Raw genomic sequence first — 21,456 nt, 5'->3', positions numbered from 1 at the left:
ATTCTAGGATGAATATTTTGAACATTGTTTTTTGTGAAGTAAATTGCAGAAATTTCGGTGAAAATTTCGTAAAATTATATTTTTTATTACAAATATCATATTCTTGTATTAAAATTATTGTATTATTGTTGGAAAATTATAGAATATATTTAAATCAAGAAAAAATATGTAACTATAACGAAGAATAACGGAATTCTTCATTAATTCATTTTTAAAGCACGCAAATCTTTAAAAAATATATTTTTCTATCATTAAAATAAGTGAAATTTTTCTTTCAAGAATGATGTCTTAAGTAGAGAAAAATATTCCTAATGAAAGCATATATTTTCAAGAATTTTCATATTCTTGGTTTAAAAATATTGTTTTTTCTGTGCAGTTAGTTGGAATGCTTCCTAATTTTCTTCAACGACGAATTTCTATTCGTGACATTCCTCAATGACGTTGATTTCGAGACACAGTGAAAACTACAATTTACGCAAACTGTTTTAGATGAAGTATTAGCCGCAATTAGTCAGATTCCCAAATTTGACTGGCGAAACTCAACCCTATTCTTGCCCTCGTTAACAAGCCTTATCTATAGACATCCGTATATTTCGTAAATTGGGCCAGTACACATTGCCCGATATTATTTCTCTCCCAGGGCTAAACCGGGGGGACCCTTTTGTCTCCCCGATTAAAATATAGACCATTAAATAAACGAGTTTACTGCCTGCGGTCATATTTAGTCCGAATTAATATGTAGAAAAGGGTTACGGCCGTGATTATATTAATAAAAGTCGTTAGAGAGTTGAAATGTAGCTAACAAGAGAAAATATGACAATTAAAATTTATATCAATTTATTTTAATTTTTTTAACATGTTGATTTCATTGTTGAAGGTAAAGCAGAGTTTACACTGTGTCACTTTGGATGTACAACCAAAATGAATCACTCAAATTGAATTCATCCAAATTGAACATCCTTGTTTACATATTTTCATCCAGTTCGCAGCAGTTCACTGTTCCATCTTCCGCAGGCTGCCACCTCTCCCAGTGTTTTCTATAGCGAGGTTAGCCGCTCGGGTCGGCGTCGGCTGTTTACATTTTTCACTTGCCGTTCAATCTCGATGAATCAACGGTTAGTTGAACGCTCTTTCAACAAAAGTAGGAAGACCGTCAACTTGTTTTATTGTTCAATTCTAGTGTACACTTTGGAGGAAACAGTGATGAAAGGCAATTTATACTTATCACTTTGGATGTTTCATCCAAGTTGTACATCCAAAGTGACAAATGTAAATGAGCCTTAAAGCAGAGTTTACACTGTGTCACTTTGGATGTACAACTAAAATGAATCACTCAGATTGAATTCATCCAAATTGAACATCTTTGTTTACATATTTTCATCCAGTTCGCAGCAGTTCACTGTTTCATCTTCAGCAGGATGCCACCTCTCTCAGTGTTTTCTATATCGAGGTTGGCCGTAGTGATGGGTAAAACTGTTATTTTTAGATAACAGTTGAAACTATTATAGTTATTTATAAAAAACAGCTTAAAATAACAGTTTAAAAATAACAGGTTTCTTTATTTTATTGCTAAATATCTGAAAGAGTATGAGGCGGTCACCGCCAGGCGTATTAACGCAGTTGCAAGTTGCAACAATGACATGCTCGGTGGTAGTATTTCCAGGGTGTCAAAACATTTCTAAATATCGATTGTTTTCTAAAATACCTCTCTAAAAACGGTGGTTGTTTACAAATAAGCGCTGATTACAAATTGCGATATAAAAAAGTCAAAATTCCGCCACTCGTCTATACCTATACATTCCGATCTACCAACGTCTTGCCCCTCGATCCGCGTAGATCCTGAATTGCGTAGCAGTGTACAGGGTGCATCTCACTTGACGGGCGAGAAGCTCTTAGTTATAATTTTACCATTTGCGGTCAAAAAATAGCAATATATGAAAATATGTAGTATATTCTTCATAAGTAAACCAACTACACACTAGAGTTCGAATTAATTTTACACTTAAACTAGCGTGTACCCGCGACTTCGTTCGCGTCGAATTAATAATTTGTAATGGTGATGATAAAGCAAAGCAAGAATTTCTATTAACATACAAACTGGATAAAATTTTCTCACATTTGCCAAAAATAAGCTTTAAACGCCGAGCAGTTTAAGCGGAATCGTGGTTAATCAATTACACAACTTTTTGGAACACCCTGTATGATTTTTTAAAAAAATTCAAAATATGTAAAAAAACAAAATAAATTATGCTTGTCCAAGCGTTTCCCGAAAGACTAACCGTTTTTTAAATAACAAATATTGTAATATTTGAGGGGCGTTTCACCCTCTTGGAATTTGAGATTCGAGAAACCCCTCCTTATCGAACCTCAACCCCACAGTACATCCGTTTACCAAAAGTCAGCTTTAAACGTCAAGCAGTTTAAGCAGAATCGTGATTACTCAATGGTCATATTTTATGAAACACCCTGTATATATTTTTAAAAAATCTTAAAATATGTAAAACAACGAAATAAAATATACCTGTTTAAGAGTTTTTCCGAAAAACTCACCGGTTTTTAAATAAAAAAATATTCTATTTGAGGGTGGTTTCACCCCCTTAGAATTCGAGTTTCGAAAAATCCCTTCTTATCGAACCTCTACACCCTAAAGTCAATCCGTTTTCCAAAATCAGCTTTTTACGTCAAGGGCTTTAAGCAGGATCGTGATTAATCAATGACCAGATTTTTGAAAACACCCTGTATATATTTTTAAAAAATCTTAAAATATTATTCTGAAAATTTTTCAGAATAAATAAACACCTAAATATTGAAACTTAATAACGTACTGAAACATACAGCGCCATAATATCTCGACCTCCGCCTGTTATGCTCGTAACAGTTTGAAAAACAATGTATCTAAAACAACTGATGCGTTATTCTCCAACCTGTTTCGAACCTCCATCGCCAATCGACCGATGCAGCAGCGTTCCTTTCCCACTCCGATTATCTCGACCACTGCCCTGTTATGCTCGTAACAGGTTGAAAAACAACGTATCTAAAATGACTGCTTCTCCAACCCGTTGCGAGCCTCAATGTATCGATGGTTGACGAAATAACATGTTCTCCATCCATACTCCATACTAGTTGTTGTTTGGAATTGTTTCGAGCACGTGGCGGTGCAGAGCGCCGACTTCGTTTTTCGTTTCACGAGCGGCCGATCTCTACGTGTCGTTATTTTATATCTGTTATTTTTTAGAAGTAGTAACGGTTGCGTTATGTTATTTCCAAATAATTGTTATAAAATAACAGATAGTTAAATAACAACCCATCACTAGTTAGCCGCACGGGTCGGCGTCGTCTGTTTTGCAAGGCGGCGGCGTTCACTTGCCGTTCAATCTGGATGAATCAACTTTGTTGAACGCTTCTTTCAACAAAAGCAGGAAGACCGTCAACTTGTTTCATCGTTCAATTTTAGTGTACACTTTGGATGAAACAATGATGAAAGGCAATTTATACTTATCACTTTGGATGATTCATCCAAGTTGTACATCCAAAGTGACAAATGTAAATGAGCCTTAAGCAGAGTTTACACTGTGTCACTTGAACCAAAATGCATCACTCAGATTGAATTCATCCAAATTGAACATCCTTGTTTAGATATTTTCATCCAGTTCGCAGCAGTTCACTGTTTCATCTTCCGCAGGCTGCCACCTCTCCCAGTGTTTTCTATATCGAGGTTGGCCGGACGGGTCGGCATCGGCTGTTTACATTTTTCACTTGCCGTTCAATCTGGATGAATAAACGGTTCGTTGAACGCTTCTTTCAACAAAAGTAGGAAGACCGTCAACTTGTTTCATCGTTCATTTTTAGTGTACACTTTGGATGAAAAAGTGATGAAAGGCAATTTATACTTATCACTGGATGATTCATCCAAGTTGTACATCCAAAGTGAAAGTCTGTCATGCTGTGGTTCTATGATAAGAGTATAAAATCTATTGACAATCATTGCTCATTCCCGTCGGTTCGAGGTCGGATGAGATCGGATATCTCGTGAGTAAGAGTCGATTCAGACACTCGCCAACTCGGCAGGCCATTAAATGACTATGATATGGCCGAGGAGCGTGGTTTGGATTCCGCGTAAAAAAAGTACGCCCAGTCCAGATTAGTCTTAGAAAAAACAGACGTTAACTTAAAATACTTTACTATAACTATCCCTTTAATAATGTGACGTGACAGAAACATACGGGGTATTATCTCACTATGTTACATTACTGATCCCTTTAGAGCAGTATTGCCCTTTAGCGTATTGTGGAAATTACTAATAATGGAACTTCCCCTAGGAGTTGCGAGACTTTGTCGTTGGTGGGGAAGCTCCTAGTCAGGTGGTAGGAAGAATCCCTTTTGGTATCTTGGCTGGGTAAAAGGAGCATCTCCTTGTCTTTTCCCTGCCTGTGGTGTCGTGGCATGTATGTGGTCATGTATCACGGGCATAGGTTGTGGGGGGAGGAGCTTAGGTTAATCGCTCGGACCAAGAGGAGACAACCTGACCAGAAACCTAAATCCTATGATAACCAGGTTAAAGGGAAGCGTGGCTAGATAAAAGACTAGTTTCTACTAGTCTCAACCTGGGGTGGGGGCAACCCATTGTATTCTCGACTCCTCTACTTCTATATGCGGGGCTCTGTAGAATTAACCTAACCTAACCCTTGCGGTGTGACCTCAAATCCAATAGAGAAAGAGGGATATATCCTAGGACAAAGAGGAGGAGAGACCTAGCTGAAGACAGATGGAGAAAATGGAGACAATCCGCTACGCCGACGCGGAGGCATCAGTCTAGTGTGAGCAATCGGAGCAAACACACCTCTGAAGATGCTAGCCACTCGTGCTAGCGAAACGTTAGGAAGCAATTCTAACCGACGACGGCCTAATAACCCGAAAAACCAAAATTCTTCAAACGATGGCCGCGAAAGCCTAAACTACTACATTAACCCGCTGTATTCTCGACTCCTTTACTTCTACATGCAGGGCTCTGTAGAAGTGGACCAACTAAACCTTGCGGTGTAATTGACCTCAAATCCAAGGAGGCAATAGAGAAAGAGGAATATCGTACATATATAGACTTTATGATGAGCTATAACTCAAGAAAGGGTGACACAATAGGATTTTAAGATCGCGGTGATTAACCCTCACTCTTACTCATTCTACATTCTAGTAATAATTATTGAAACAAAATTAGGTGTTATACCCTTTTTGGCTAAAAAAATGTTTATAAATAAAACAACATTTTGTTTTTGTTTTCTCGACTAGTTTATTTATATCAGGTAACAAGTACAATGTAAAACATCTTACTGTCGATTTAGTCTAAAAATCACAAAAAAGATGGTTGTAGTATAACAAATTACGTATTATGTCAATAAAAATCAAATAAGAACATATTTTATTGCTGTGTAGTAGTTATAGAGACGATAATGGGAAAAAGAAAATATATCTCAGGATTAAAATATATTCGAGCAGTTCATCGAACCACACGATCAAACCAATGTCCTATATTGTTAGACAAAAGGCAATAGGCAGACTGAATGGATGGTGCTGACAGGTAGATGATTTTTTAGTTTTATTAAAACAACGTGTAGTGAGATGAAGTGCTTCACAATGTGTCTTTCTGTCTTTGTATAAAGCAACAACTCATATTTACAGAAAATAAATATAATTTGCTAAATTATCTATAAACATTTCTAGAAAATAAGTAAATATATATGGGTGACAAACGATAATTAACATGGCTGTAAAATGGAATGACATTTAGTCAGTTAATTAATATTTTTAAACAATGACAAGCTAAACGAAATTCGGAAAATTTACATTCATTTAAAGTAAATATTCCAATTACGGTGCATGGACATACCAAGCATTCTAAAAAAATGAATAATAAAACCATTGCGAGGGTTATTCTACACAAAATAGGAAAATAATTAGTGCAAAAGCTGCCACCACACAAGCAAAAAAACAACAAAGAAAAATTTAGAACCTATATACATACTCACCGAGTGTTACGAGGTAGAATTATCACACGAAATTACACACATGTATAAAAGTATTTTAATGAAAATGTTTTTATAAACCTATATAGTATTATATTACAGTCTTTACAAAAATATCAAATAATTCGCAGTTATTTTCCTCTCACACTTGGAATGTTCTGGCAAGATAATAACTTAGTATTATGTAAAATAACCCTGCAAAAGAAATTAATTTGAGTATAACATCATCGTAAATAAATAATGTGAAATATTTGATCTGGTATATTGATCTTCTGAGATTCTTTAGTTTATTAGTTTCGGTTTCCTCCTCCTGTAATACTTTTAATTAGATAATTTTTGAGCAAATCCGTACCTATCTTTTTTAATCCTTGTGATATTTTGTCCGTGAGTGAGGATCCTGAACTCTTTTGTGGATACTGTTGTTGGTATGGATTATAGTTGTTTTGGTAACCTCCGGGGTACTGATGATTACCTAGAGATTACGAAATGTTAATATATATAAAAAAATCCTATACTATGTTTGATGTAATTTCTTGAAAACATATTATTCTGCCAGTGAAACAGCGGTATTGCCGGATTTTGCATCAACATTTCAAACCGCACAAGTATTGTATTATTATATATAATATTATTTTATTTCTCGTACGAACTGGCAATACCGTATACCGCTTATTATTTTTTCTCTCTATCTGTCAACTGGCCCTATACCTGGTGCGTCTCAAAAGTGGCTCACCCCTATAACTTTTTTATTTTATCAGATAAAAAGAAGAGATTTGGTATGTTAGTATATGACATAAATTAGGATTGATTGACGTATTCAATTATTTTCTGTCACTTTCTGTTTCACCGGAAATGACTACAACTCTTGATTTTTAAATGACACCCTAGGTATTTTTTTACTTTATTCAATAGAAAATTACACTCTGAACAGAATGACATATCATATGTCAACTTCTGACATTTTCGCATATGGTTTATTTGAAATTATAACTTACGGTTCGTAACGAAAATTTGACTCGAAATACCAAGTGTGTGGTATCAAATTATTCATAAAAAATGCTTTTTCCAAATATGCTAATGAGCCACCATCGTTCCATTTAAAAAAAATTGAGATATTATTAAAAATACGATTTGAGCATTTTCTAACTGGCCAGGACGAGACACTAAAAACATTAGACAACCAAATCTATTTTTCCAAGGCTCCTTGATTAAGAATTAGTATTTTTAACATAGCCATGGCACTCTAGATTGAATTTTAAAATACGAATTTTTATTAAGCGATAATGTCAAAAGTTTACATATGATATGTCATTCTATTCAGAATGACAGTTTCTATTGAATAAAGAAAAAAAATGCCGAGGGTGCCATTTAAAAATCAAAAGTTGTAGTAATTTCCGGTGAAACAGGAAGTGACCAAAAACAATTGAATACGTCAATTAGTCCAAATTTTCAGTCATATACTAACATACCAAATCTCGTTTTTTTTTTATCTGAAAAAATAAAAAAGTTATAGGGGTTAGGTTGTGAGTCACTTTTGAGACGCGCACCCGGTATATTTATCTCTGTCGTATGAACTAAAGTACAGACCAGGCAAATGACCAGGACTAGTATATTAAATAAATTTCTACGATGTGAAGAAAATGAACTTTGAAACATGCGTGCATATGATACAAATTATAAAAAAGTACTGTCTAATAATTCAATTATACCTTGAGGGTATCCTTGGTAACCACCCTGAGGATAACCTTGTGGATACCCTTGATAGCCTCCTTGAGGATATCCGCCTTGTTGTGGATATCCTCCTTGTTGTGGATATCCTCCTTGTTGAGGGTATCCTCCTGAATGGCCACCTTGTCCTGGGTATCCAGATCCAATTTGACCACCTTGATATCCAGCTCCACCAGAATAGGCAGGCCTAACAACAGATACATTTTTATAATTTTTCGACAATTCCTAATTCCTTGTGTTGTATAAACATTATTTTACTAAATTGTATATTTTATTTATTATCTTTTTATTTTACTTAGATTTATAATTATTTTCTAACAAATGGTTAGAAACGTATTATCAAAACGTTTTATGAGCAAGCGTGCTTTGTGTAATGAGAAATAAACAATTCTTATGAGAAATTACATTTTAACTTTCAAAGTCAAAGCCTACTTGATCTAATTTTTTTATTTCGTATGGTATTTTATTTGAAGGTTTAACGTGATTTTAAGTACAGCCTATACATTAGACAGCTAGCTGACTTCTAGCTGACTTTTTGAGTACCCGCGCTTCACCTGTCGAGGCTGTTCCCGTATACACATGCAGGCAGTCAAGAGGTCTCAATATTTTTTATAAATGGAGCTTCAATCTTCAATGGACCTCAGGATCAGACTTCTTACATGACATAAGATAACCGAATATCCAAGTAGGTACGTACAGTTCCATGTAAATTATCGTAAGTCGACTGGCTGTCAAATGAATAGGCCCTGGTTTTAAACTTGTAATTTAAGAATATATGGTTTGATCAAAATTGAATAATTTTTAGTATATTTGTACCAACCTAACATTAGGTCGAGGAGTGGTCTCTCCCTTTGGTAAACTGGGATAAACTTGTCCAGAATTTTCAGCTGGTGGTGCATTTGGTGCATTGTTGTCATTTATAGCTTGAGTGTCATATGTTGCGAGTCCAGCTGTAATAAATTATATGGAAAATTATTACACTTGATTACAATGTTTAAAAGGTACACGTTAAAATTACAGTGTGCAAAAGAATTTATGGTTATTGATGTAATAACACTACAGTATTATATTGGTAGCTATCTGTTAAGCCGGTTACAGACGACATGGCAAGCCATGGCCAGCGTTTCAGCAAACGTTTGTAGAAGCGTTGGTCTTTGCTTGATATTCGCGCACCGACGACCGTACACACTACATGTTTTATCTTTGCCAATCTTTTCGAGGTAAGTGAAGGCGAACGTTGTACAAGGGTACAAATAACACAAGAAATGGACGTCGACTCCATTTCTTGTCTATTAATTGTATATTTACAGGGTGGCTCGAATTCGACGCTCATTATTGGGATTTCGGAAATCGTAAGAGATACAGGATCGGTTAAATGGAGGCAAAGTTGTGCAATTTGATGCTCAATAAAATGCCGTATTGCATTTTTATTTTTTATTTCTTTATTTTTTTGCATAAAATATTCTGGTGATGGAATTTTCTGTACGAAACGTCGGCAAATATCAAAGTGACTATATATAGTGTTTTAAGAGTGATGAAAGGATTTAATTAAATTAAAATTGTACCATCAAGTTTATCATTTGTTACTGGTTCATCTATTTTACTATAACATTTTATTTTGACAGAAAAAGTAAAGAATAGGCCCCTATTCAGTTCACATTACAACACCCTTGCATTGTCATTTAAACTCAAGCTCTCTTGGACTAACATAATATGTCGTGTGTACGGCGATCAAGGCCACTGGCGAGTTTCAACAAGTCCCTTTGATGTGTGTCGAAAATACCGCTTCATAGGCGAACCCTGGCCAGCGCCAACCTTGCCTTTGCTTTGCCATATGTTTTGCATACACACGATCCGCCAACGTTGAAACGAGCGGACACTGGCCAAGGCTTGCCATGCCGTCTGTAGCCGCCTTTACATAAGTACACCAGAAATAAATAACTTAATAATGTATAATATAATAACTAATTCATAACCATCTATGCACACAACCATCTATGGACCGTTTTTTTGTTGACGAAATTTAAAAAAATGTTTTTCTTTTTGCTGTATTTTTTTTGTAATGCAGCTTGCCTATGAAGCTCTTTTAGTAAAATAATATGATGCTTTAGAATCATATTGGGCGATGCCCAAGCTATACAGGTTTCAAAAGTTGATATTAGTTCTCCATGTTCAATAATTCGCCAGGTACAGTCAACTGATAAATATTGGACCGTGTGGGTTCATTTAATGAAAAAATACTCAGGATTTTTTGAAGATCTGAACCCACCTTAATGATATTAATGATATAATAATGAGATTATTTATTGAGCCGTTTTTTAAACCTTTGAAGCCAACCTTGAGATGCACAAAAATCTCCATTTTACGAATAGTTTTTGCCTTTGGTATTTAAGATCCAATCTTATTTGTTTTCGTTTCAACGTTATTTTCTGATTTATAATGAAAACAATATAAAACTCTAATTCACCACAATACACCAAACCACTTTTACTTTTGCACTGCATCATCAGCAGATGATTAAAACTGTTTTAATCAGTTAAGTAAAAATGTTTTGGTGTATTGTGGTGAATTAGTATTTTATTTTGCTGTTGTAATCACGGTACTCGGTGGCGTAGAGGTACAGGCTCTTGTCTACCAATCTCAAGGTAGTGGGTTCGAATCCTATACCCGGCATTTCATCAGCCGACTATTTTTATTAAAATAAAAGTAGTTTGGGTACCTAGATTGACTCAGCCTTAAATGAGTACTTGGGATTCACAATCCTGAGGTAATAATAGGCGGTTGAAGGGTAGTGCTAGTCACATTACCTTCCTTGTATACCGAACGGCTCTAGCATGGCAAGCTGTACCTTGCTACTCCCAAGGCGTCAAACGCTATATACGGAAGCTATTATTATAATACTAAAGGTTCTAACTTCCAACTGTAATTCTAATGAAAGTACTAAATTACTCTTTTAGTTGTTAATAATTATGATGCTTTGAAATCATATTCTTTGATGTCCAACCCTATACAAGTTTTAAAAGCTGATATTGGTCCCCCATGTTCAATAATTCGTCAGTGACAGTTCACTGATAATTATTGAACCACTCTAAAGGTTTAGACATTAGTTATTAAACCGTTTTTTGAACCTTTGAAGTCACCCTTGCCACCTTTTAATGCAAGTTAATCTCTATCTCACAAATAGTTTTTGGAATGCCTTTGCTTTTTAAGATCTAATAATTTTACTTGTTTTCATTTCAACATTATTTTTCAATTTCTAAAGAAAGTACTGATTCACGAAACTGATGATTGTTGGATGCAGATTTGAAGATCAGAAATTAACTGATTTCTACATTCAAGTTCAAACGTGTTACTCTTAAGGGAGGAATGCGAAAGATAGAGCAAGTATACACCGTGCTACGTAATTGACAAGTCTTTGGAGAAACGTTCCAGTTATAGAGTAGCGTTATTCCTACTATAACATCGCAATTAGGGTGTTGCGATAATAAACTGTTTTTAATGATAAATTCATTTTAATGATGGTTTTAGTAGTTAGCACTTACATTTTGATGCATCATTAGAACATTTGGGAGTATCGCCGTCCATTCTGCAGACTTGACTAGGAGGACACACAAAATTCGAGCATGTCCGTTTCCCTGTTGTAGACCTTTTACACGTGGGATATCTGTAAATTTATTAGCACAAATATTAATGTCAGCACATAAGTGAATTGGGTTTAATAATATAAATTAGCGAATACCTACGATCCACATTCTCCTTGTCTTTGATAGTAGGAGCAAGGATCCGTTTCCATTACGCATTGCTGATTTGACGGACATCCAATATCCGCACAAGTTCTTCCATATTCTAAAAACAAATTATTTATTTATTTATTAATTACGTGACATATTAAGATAAAATAAATAATTTAAGCTATGCAGAATCAAATATAAAATGTAAATGTTTAATTACAATACATTTATGGCAGAATTTTTTAACTAAAAATATTGTTTTAATACCACTTGAACGAGATGAAGAAAATATATATTATCCTTTAATTGTAAAATTTGGGTTATACAGGATGAGTCTTAAATGTGTCTCGCTGTATAGAAGAAAGACAATTTTTACTTTACTATAATTATCTATACTAATATATAAAATACTTAAGTGCCTGACATACTGATTAATCACGATCCTGCTCAAACCACTCAACGTAAGAAGCTCAATTTTGGCATACAGGTTGATTCTAGGGTGTAGTGGTTCGATAAGAAGGGATTTTTGGAAATTTCAGTTCCAAGGGGGTGAAAAATCTGGTCATTGATTAATCATGATCCTGTTTAAAGCGCTTGACGTAAAAGCTGCTTTTTGGAAAACAGATTGACTTTAGGGTGTAGAGGTTCGATAATAAGGGATTTTTCGAAACTCGAATTCTTAGGGGGTGAAACTAACCCTCAAATATTAAAATATTTTTTATTTAAAAACCGGTGAGTTTTTCGGAAAAACTCTTAAACACGTATTTTTATTTTGTTGTTTTACATATTTTAAGATTTTTTATAAATTTATACAGGGTGTTTCATAAAATATGACCATTGAGTAATCACAATTCTGCTTAAACTGCTTGACGTTTAAAGCTGATTTTTGGCAAACGGATTGACAGTGGGGTGTAGAGGTTCGATAAGGAGGGGTTTCTCGAATCTCAAGTTCCAAGAGGGTGAAAACGCCCCTCAAGTATTACAATATTTGTTATTTAAAAAACGGTTAATCTTTCGGGAAAACGCTTGGACAAGCATAATTTATTTGGTTTTTTTACATATTTTGATATTTTTAAAAAAATCATACAGGGTGTTCCAAAAAGTTGGGTAATTTCTTAACCACGATTCTGCTTAAACTGCTTGACATAAAAAGCTTATTTTTGGCAAACGGATTTTTCGAAAGTCAAATTCCAACGAGATGAAATTACCCCTCAAATATTAGGTACCAAGTTATATAATAATATCGCCATATTGTTTTTTCTCATGCTGACATAAATGTGAGAGAATTTTATCCAGTTTGTATGTTAATGGAAATTCTTGTTTTGCTTTATCATCACCATTACAAATGATTAATTCGACGCGAACGAAGTCGCTGGTACACGCTAGTTTAGATATATAAATAAAACATATTTACTTTTGTTAACTTAAGGGCTAAAATTCACTTCTCATATTTTTGATTAATTCTTTTAGTCGTTATATAATATTTTTTGAAAATTTATGTTTGGCATCCTTCCATTTTTGAAAACAACAACAAAAAAATAATGGATATTAGATAAAGTTGTTGTCCACCAATTAGACCTTTACTATTATTATTAAGACAAATAAATAAGGAAGTCACTAATTAAGTTCGTTGAAATTTATTTGGGATTTCCTACTAATAATCACTCATCACGATGTAACGCATATTGAAATTGCAGAAACGATTTTGAATTGCATTACATACAATAATATAAATTATAATCTTTATTGAAAAAATATATTAAAATATAAACAACTTTTATTTAGAAAATGTATAAAAACATGTTTGGTTCATATATGTATTGTTATTCTTGACAAGAGCTCAAAACTTGTTAAATAATATTGATATAATCTGCTACATTATCCTGATGAAACAAATTACTATAACCTTGACTTTCAAACCATTCAAAACTAGTTAGCATATAAAAAGCGCTCATGTAACCTAAACCCTTTTGTATACTTAAATGAAATCTTGATTTGCTTCACAGTTTATGCTATTAACATATTTAATGGATATAAAGCAAAAAAGTAACAGCCAATTTTATGGTCGATATAAGGTTTTTGCCATGTTATTATTGGGCTATTTAAACATAATATATTGTAGAACATTCTTCTAGAAAAAAGTGCCCGATAATATAGGGAAAATCATCAGAAAGGTAAATATCGATAACACAACTCAAGCAAAAGCAGGAAATAATCACGAGACACGAGACGTACCAATACCAGTGGGCATTAGACAAGGAGACAGCCTTAGCCCCTTCTTATTCAATCTTTTAATGAACATCATCATAGAAAAGATGAATATCGGTTATCGAATGGGACACAACAGAGTTAGCATCGTTTGTTACGCTGATGATGCACCCATTATCGCGGAGACAGATGACGATATGCAGAGAGAGATTCATAAATTCTATCAAGTAAGCCGAGAATTAAATATGATTAATTCTATAGAAAAAAAATAAATGTTCAACTTTCTCTAAAGAGCCGGTAAGATGTAAACTGGTAGTAGAAAACAAAATTATTGAGCGGGTATCACAGTGTATATACCTAGGAATAGATACGTCGTACTACCATGATTCAGAGAAAGATCTGAGAAGCCAAATAAACAGAGCAACGGCCATGCTAGGATGTCTGAGGCAAATAGTGCGGACAAACCCCTTCATGCGAACAGAAAGCAAAATTAAAATTTATAAGACCTGCATCAGAACAATAATGACATAATATGGCATAGAAATCCGAGAGGCAACAAACAAAACCAAATGCATGTTAAGAGTCGCTGAAATGAAGAACCTAAGAACCATAATGAGGAAGACTAGAAGAGACAAAATTAGAAACACAAATATTAGACAACAATGTGGAATACAGGACGTAGTGAGATGGGGTAGGCAAAGAAAAAGACAATGGTTCGCACATGTAAAACGCATGGAAGAAAACAGGCTACGATGCATAGTTCTTGAAGGGAAACCCATGGGTAAGAGACAGCTAGGAATATCTCCAAAAAGATGGAAAGACAGTTGGCAGTCCATCTCCTAGAACCCCTACAGAGGTAACCCCTGAAAAACAGATCGACTAGATCTCAAATAACAAGAAGATTTCTTATAATAGGACGAGGTCTTGTCAATTCTGTCAACTGCCCTTTTGTGACGTTGATGTCCAGCTGCCATACCAGCCTACCAACTCGACATCTTGTTACTGGTTTTTGTGTTTTGGTCCACTTGGCTTATTATAGATATAGGTAATCTTCTTTTCTTTAAACTGACCACTATGGGCTCACCGCACAATAACGAAATGTAGGTATGTCGCTTAATAAACTGTCATAGAGAATTATTGGCATATTTTGGTACACAGCCAACAATTTGCTCGTGGTTTTTTCCTCAAAATGTTACCTACGATCTATAATCTACATAGATATCTACTACTTCAGTAGTATTACTTACTTGTAAAACAATTTCCTATATCAACCCATCCCAGTATGGCAACGACGACTATAAGTGTCTTCATTTCTTTGTCCTATCTGAAACAACATAAAAAAATCAATAAAGAACTCTCTATAAACAAAACTAGAACTGTAACAACCCGACAAAATCCACTTAACAACTAATTCTACAAATATTTATCGATTTTATCTTTGGACGAATCAAGTTAGCGAAGTTTCTCCACTCTCCCAACTAGGAGAGTAGAATAGTAAGGAAGAGCGATGGCGGGTTATGTAAACCTCTTAAAGTCCTTAAAAGGACTGCAGGACATCGGCTGTAATGATCGCTAGCAGGAGTCGGTGCGTAATCAGATTACGGGAAATTTATAGAAGCGCCGGCAAAATGTGTAACGTGCTGCTCGCTGACCCTATCTAAATAACTTAACGTTTAATACAGTTCGGTTATGGAATTATTAAGGGTAGGACCGTGTTTTCCTTTCGCGTACCGTTAATAGATGTCTTCGTATTCAATTAAATGTGAGGTTAGAGGATTCTCTGAGGATTTCGAGAGGGTGATTTATGAAATGTTATTGGATAACGTCAGGGAATATTTGCAAAATGGTTGAACTAAGGAAAGTTCTATATAGCTAAACTAAGATATATATAATATCTCCCGTATATAGCGTTTAACGCCTTGGGAGTAGCAAGGTACAGCCGTTCGGTATACAAGGAAGGTAATGTGGATAGCACTACGCTTCAACCGCCTATTATTACCTCAGGATTGTGAATCCCAAGTACTCATTTAAGGCTGAGTGGACCTAGGTACCCAAACTATTTTTATTTTAATAAAAATAGTCGGCTGATGAAATGCCGGGGGTAGGATTCGAACCCACTACCTTGAGATTGGTAGACGAGATCCTGTACCTCTACGCCACCGGGCACCTAAACTAAACTAGACTAATAAACTAAGATTATTTCTTACAATAAATAATTATTTTTTATGTATATTTTTACATAATAAAATAAATTTAATAATTAATAATAATACATACAAATTTTTTTTACAAAATGATAATATGTATATTATTTATGAAATTAGATTGTTAGAAAAATTAAGGGGGCGCAACAATTTTTTTTAAAGGGGGGCGCAGGTACAAAAATGTTGGAAGCCACTACGTTAATCTTTGGAACTCGCTGCCAATTTATACATAGCTCTTAGGTTACATCGCCATAGGTTACAAGAGGATTATAGAACATCAGGATCAACAAAATATAAGAGTCAATTTTCTAATGGTGATCAATGATTAGTTAACAATTAGTTTAAGTTAAGCAGTAGGAAATATTTAGTATAAGTAGGATTTTATAGAATTATGTATATACATGATATAGTTTGGAAAACACATTGCGAAAAGATCATTGAATTTTAATTACCAACAATTTTTTACAATAACCTTAGGTTTTGTTTTGGACATCATAATATAACACAGAGTTTGTTTAATAATTCTAATTCTTAAGAAAGACACCAAAGAAGATCAGAAACTATCAATAAGCTTACTACCCATAACATACAAGCTATTCACAAAAATAGTAAACAACAGAATACAAAACAAGCTAGACGCTGCACAACTACGAGAACAATCAGGCTTTAGAAACGGCTTTAGCACAATTGATCACATACATACATTTAGAGAACTTATCAGCTGTAGAAAAGAATATGAACTTTCACTAGGCATAGCCTTTATAGCCTTTGAGAAGGATTTCGACTCGACATATCCTAAGGCAATTATAGAAGCCCTAGCGAAACAAGGTATTTGCACTCATTATATATAAACTCTCGCCAATATATACAAAGAAGCCAAAGCAAGAATAATGATATATAAAACAACCCCAGAGTTCCCAACTGTCAAAGGAGTACGACAGGGAGACGCGATATCCCTAAAGCTGTTTACAGCAGAACTAGAAGAAATCTTCCGTTAACTAGGCCAAACCACCAAAGGATTAAAAGTAGATGGAGAATATCTTAACCATCTAAGATTCGCTGATAACATAGTCCTAATTGCCAATAGTCCTAAAGAACTACAAACACAAATTGACGAACTAAATACAACCAGCAATAAAGTAGGTTTTAAATAAATTTAGCAAAAACTGAAGTAATGCACAACGAACTAATAGACAGAAAATAAATTCTAATAAATAACACAACACTGGAAATAGTAGAAGAATACATATATTTGGGACACTAATACACAGCTTGGGATCTCTTGCTACCAGAAATCAACTGAAGAATTAAGTTGGAATGATGGAGTACTTATGGAAGAAACCCAATCATATTCAAATCGAGGATTCCATTTTAGCTAAAGAAGCAAACATTCGACCAATATGTACTATCAGTCATGACCTATGCACGTGAAACTTGGACACTTAAAACGGACATCATAAGGAAACTGCAGGTCGCACAACGCTCAATGGAATGAAATATGCTGGCAATAACTAAGAAAGATTGTAAAAGAATAGAGTGGATACTACAAAAGACCCAGTTCTAGATGTCATCCACAGAATCAAATTCCTCCAGTGGCAATGGACAGGACACCTGGCAAGAATGATGGACAACAGATGGACCATAAAAATTACAGCATGGTACTCACGAGGAATTAAGAGACCTAAAAGATGACCAAACCTGAGATGAGACCATGATATTAGGAAATTAGCAGGGATAACTTGGACCCGCATAGCCAACAATAGACAACAATGGGCCCAACTACAAAGAGTATCTAAATATGTGAGATAGGCTATACCATAATTGCAAATAGTTGAATAAGCTAAGAATGATGATGATGATGATGATGTTTAATAAAGTCTGCAGATTATGATCTACTATTAAGAAGGATTATTGTATTATAAAATTAGTTTAAAATCCATCAAGGGAGTCGAATGAGAAAATTGTTATTTGTTAGTTAGGTTGTTGGATGATGTCAGCTCAGGGTTATAGGATGTAGATCTTCTTTCTATTTTACCTTGTGATTATATTTCGATAATACGAAGCATTAATCGAATTTCATAGTTAACTTTTGGAAGTTTGCATGTAACAACAATATTTCAAAATAAACAAATTAAAAAATGTAAACAGTAAATAACAGCAGCACGATAGAACCTTGATAAAATCCGATCGCCATCAAATCAGGGTCTGTATGCTTCATCTCCAATTTGATACTGTCGCATCACAAAGGCTTCGCCATTCGAATCGGCTCCAAAGATATCAAATTTAATTTTTGCCAATCAACATCACCCAACAAAACTTCATTTCGCCTCGGTAACGAACGGGTTCAACCGTTCGTCGCATCGTCCTACTTAAACGGGAGCGCCAGAGAGAGACTCTAGTCAATTATTAAATTTTGTTATAGTTGCCTCGCAAAGAAATTGAGTTATTCACTTAAGTTCAAAGTGCCTATCAATCTCCTCTCTTCTTTCTCTACACCACGCCTCTCGATATTACCCTCTCTTTGGATAATTGCTTGGAGAAACTCTCCTTTTGCACAAAGATGCCCGAAATAAAAGAGCCTAGACGTAAATTAAATCAATCGTTCGATGTGGCAAAGTCTGGAAAGGACCGGGAGTGGATACTGGGGCTTTTCCTGTTAATATTTCTGAAATTCGAAATAGATCTTCGCTCACTAGTAATAGGTTTGAGATTAAAGTTGTATGCTATATATAAAAGTATACAGGGTCAGTCTTAAATGAGTCCAAATATTGTCAGGGCTGGTAGATCTCGATAAAAGAAACTTATTTTCTCTCTACCGTATTTCAAATAAGTCCAAAACAACCGAGATATTTTAGACTTGTTTTTATAAAGAAATTGTATTTTGCTAACATTTTGAGAACCGCTAGATCTTTTCTGGATTTTCTTTCTTTTAAATTTGATCTATTACCTATGTTGCCATATTATGAAGATATTACGTTTTTTAACTAAACATTAAAAAAATTTCCAATTTTTTTTTCAAAAAATTCCAAATCTTCAAGATTTTTTTTTCGCGAAAAAACCGCATAGCCGTATTTCTGGGGTCGAAATATACTACCCCTAAAAATATTTGCACTTATTTAATACTCACCGTGTATAAACACAACCAAACTTATATGGAATTATCTATTATTGTGTGTCATAATTTTTGAGACGTTTGAACATTTTGTGCTTATTAATAAAACTTAACAAACTCTTTTAATGAAAGATAAATCCATTTAACGATAAAAAAATAATCAGTTCCTAAAATAAACACAATGATATTTTTTTGGTTTCTGAAACGATATGATATTTAAATTTTTAATGATCAAAAAGCAGAACCAAAAAGAAAATTGATAATTTTAATAATCCTTGTTGCCACCTCTAGTCCTTATGCTTCTTATTAAATTATCAACGTTGTCTTGTATGTTTTCTCATTCTGCTAATGTTGCATTAATAAGCTCTGCGGGCTTTCCTGGATGGTTTCGATGAGCTCCAAGCCTTCTTTTGAGCGTGCTCGACAAGTGTTCGATAGGGTTTAGATCTGGTGAACGTGCAGGCCAGTCCAAAATTATGACACCTTTCCCAAGGTTTCAAGACATTTTCTAGCCACTCTGCTAGTATACAGAGGTGTGCACTATCGCGCATGAAGTTAAATTTATTCCCAATTGTGCAGCTTTCCAAAGCCTAATGATTGGTTCTAGCACTAAATCAACATGCTTTCGACCCGTTATTGTTTGTTGAATTGGTAACAATGAAGTTTTTGCTTTCAGCATAATACCTCCCCAGGACATTACAGTTCCTCCTTTATGTCTTGGATATATTTGGCAGCCTGGAGTCTCGCTCGTCTTCCGGAACCTCTGAGAACCCGAATTCGATGGTCATCTGGTCTTAGACCGATTTTGGTCTCATCCGAAAAAAGAACATTTTGCCAATTCTCAATTGTCTAGTTTTGATGTTGAAGGCACTAATTCAGCCGGTCAATTTTATTTTGTCGAGATAACTGTGAGACTCGTAACTCTCTCCTACTGTACAATCCTCGAACACGAAGCCTTTTTCTTATGGTTTCAACTGAAACGTTCACACCTGTAGCTGCCAGGAGTTGTCTTTGTAGCTCTGGTTGAGAAACATTGGGGTCTCTTCTAGCAATCTGGCATACAAAGTGGCCTTGTTGTTAAGTTGTTACTCTTTGACGCCTTTTTCTAGGCCTGTTCTTGAGAATTCCTAGTTCCAAATACCTTGTATATGATTTCGATACAACACTCTGGGCCTACTATCTCTGCTACCTCTCTTTGGCGCATTCCTTCTTCAATGAGAGCAATAATTCTTCTCTTCTATATATCTGTCTCCTCTATATACCAACATAGGTATTTTTTTTATTTATTTGGATCGATTGAAAATTACCGGACAATCATGATTTTACTACTCAACACAAAATTCACAAGAAAATAAGTCGCAGCAGTCGTTTATTCTTTATTATCATGTTTTGTTACAACCTTATCTAAAAGGTCTTATCTTAAAGCTGTATATCTATTTAGTTCTTTGCAATAAGTTTAGTCGGAAATAGAGTGATTCCATATAAGTTTGGTTGTATGTATGCATCATCCCCCTTTAAAGAAATTAGACAGATACAAATATGTTTGGTTATTTATAGCGATGGGAACTATCGAATGAATTAGACTATCGAATGGTTACTGAATGAATGATTTCAACTATCGAATGGTTTTATTCGAATAAAATCATTCATTAATTTGTATAGGAAAGCATACGTGACAACATCGCCGTGCCACTAAATAGTTATCGTTGAGCCACGACTATCGAATGCTTTTGATAAATGAAATTTAGTATCCGTTTGATTTTTGTGTGCGTCAGTGCCTTATTAGTTCTTCTAAATTTTTATAACTTTGCCGTATAAATACTGTGCTATTTTTGCGTTTATTAAAATATTTCAAATACTAAAATAGTAGTTTTTTTTTTAATTGACGATTGTGTGCGTGTGCAGGTGGTCAACATTTTTCCGAAAATTTTTGTGATTTTTCGTAGCCCGATCTTTCAATTATTTAATTTTATATGGTATATGGTCTATTTTTTAATGGAAAATTTTGAGAAGTAGCAATTTTTAAGAGAGATGAGATGAACTTACAATTAATTTTAAAGATAGATATTTGTATTTTAGATGTTTTAATAATATGAATTAGTTGAACTTAATAATCATATTTAAGTAATGTGGTTAAGTAAATGGTTATCGAACTCAAACTATGGGGTGAGAAAATTAAAATAAAAGTTTTACACGTGCCAATTTAAAAAAAAAGTTAACGATGTTTGTATTTTGTTTATGCTAATTCTCTTACATGTAGTTTTTTTTTATGAAGAAATATTTCATTTATTTTTAAAGTAAATGCCAGTAAAAGTAAATAATATTATTTTAAATAGTAATATAAAGCACCTAATATAAATAATTTTGATTTCTAATTTTTTATTTATATTTTCCATCCATTACACTGCATGCTTAGAAAATTAATAAATGTTGATATTTCATGATTTTAAAAT

General features: G+C 34.3%; 1 protein-coding gene across 3 annotated transcripts in view; it reads right to left on the bottom strand.

Annotated features, from left to right (window-relative positions):
* Positions 1 to 5,262: 5,262 nt before the first annotated feature.
* The window catches only part of LOC115878833 (protein SRC2 homolog), a 41,270-nt gene continuing 25,076 nt past the window's right edge, over positions 5,263 to 21,456 (bottom strand). The window contains exons 2-8 of one of the 3 annotated variants that reach the window (XM_030895443.1): positions 14,935 to 15,011; positions 11,492 to 11,594; positions 11,291 to 11,412; positions 8,569 to 8,698; positions 7,730 to 7,935; positions 6,373 to 6,492; positions 5,263 to 6,215 (exon numbers count right to left, since the gene is read on the bottom strand). In XM_030895443.1, the coding sequence (XP_030751303.1) occupies positions 6,163 to 6,215; positions 6,373 to 6,492; positions 7,730 to 7,935; positions 8,569 to 8,698; positions 11,291 to 11,412; positions 11,492 to 11,594; positions 14,935 to 14,998 (798 nt within the window). In that variant the 5' untranslated portion in view covers positions 14,999 to 15,011 and the 3' untranslated portion in view covers positions 5,263 to 6,162. Of the gene's footprint in view, positions 6,493 to 7,729; positions 7,936 to 8,568; positions 8,699 to 11,290; positions 11,413 to 11,491; positions 11,595 to 14,934; positions 15,012 to 21,456 lie in introns of all 3 variants that reach the window. The other 2 variants (XM_030895442.1, XM_030895444.1) reach the window with 2 other exon arrangements.

Source organism: Sitophilus oryzae, unplaced genomic scaffold (assembly GCF_002938485.1).
Source record: "Sitophilus oryzae breed Bouriz unplaced genomic scaffold, Soryzae_2.0 scaffold_1532_pilon_pilon, whole genome shotgun sequence".
In the NCBI taxonomy this organism is placed as follows: Eukaryota; Metazoa; Arthropoda; class Insecta; order Coleoptera; family Curculionidae; genus Sitophilus; species Sitophilus oryzae.
This window is presented reverse-complemented; position numbering and strand designations above follow the sequence as displayed.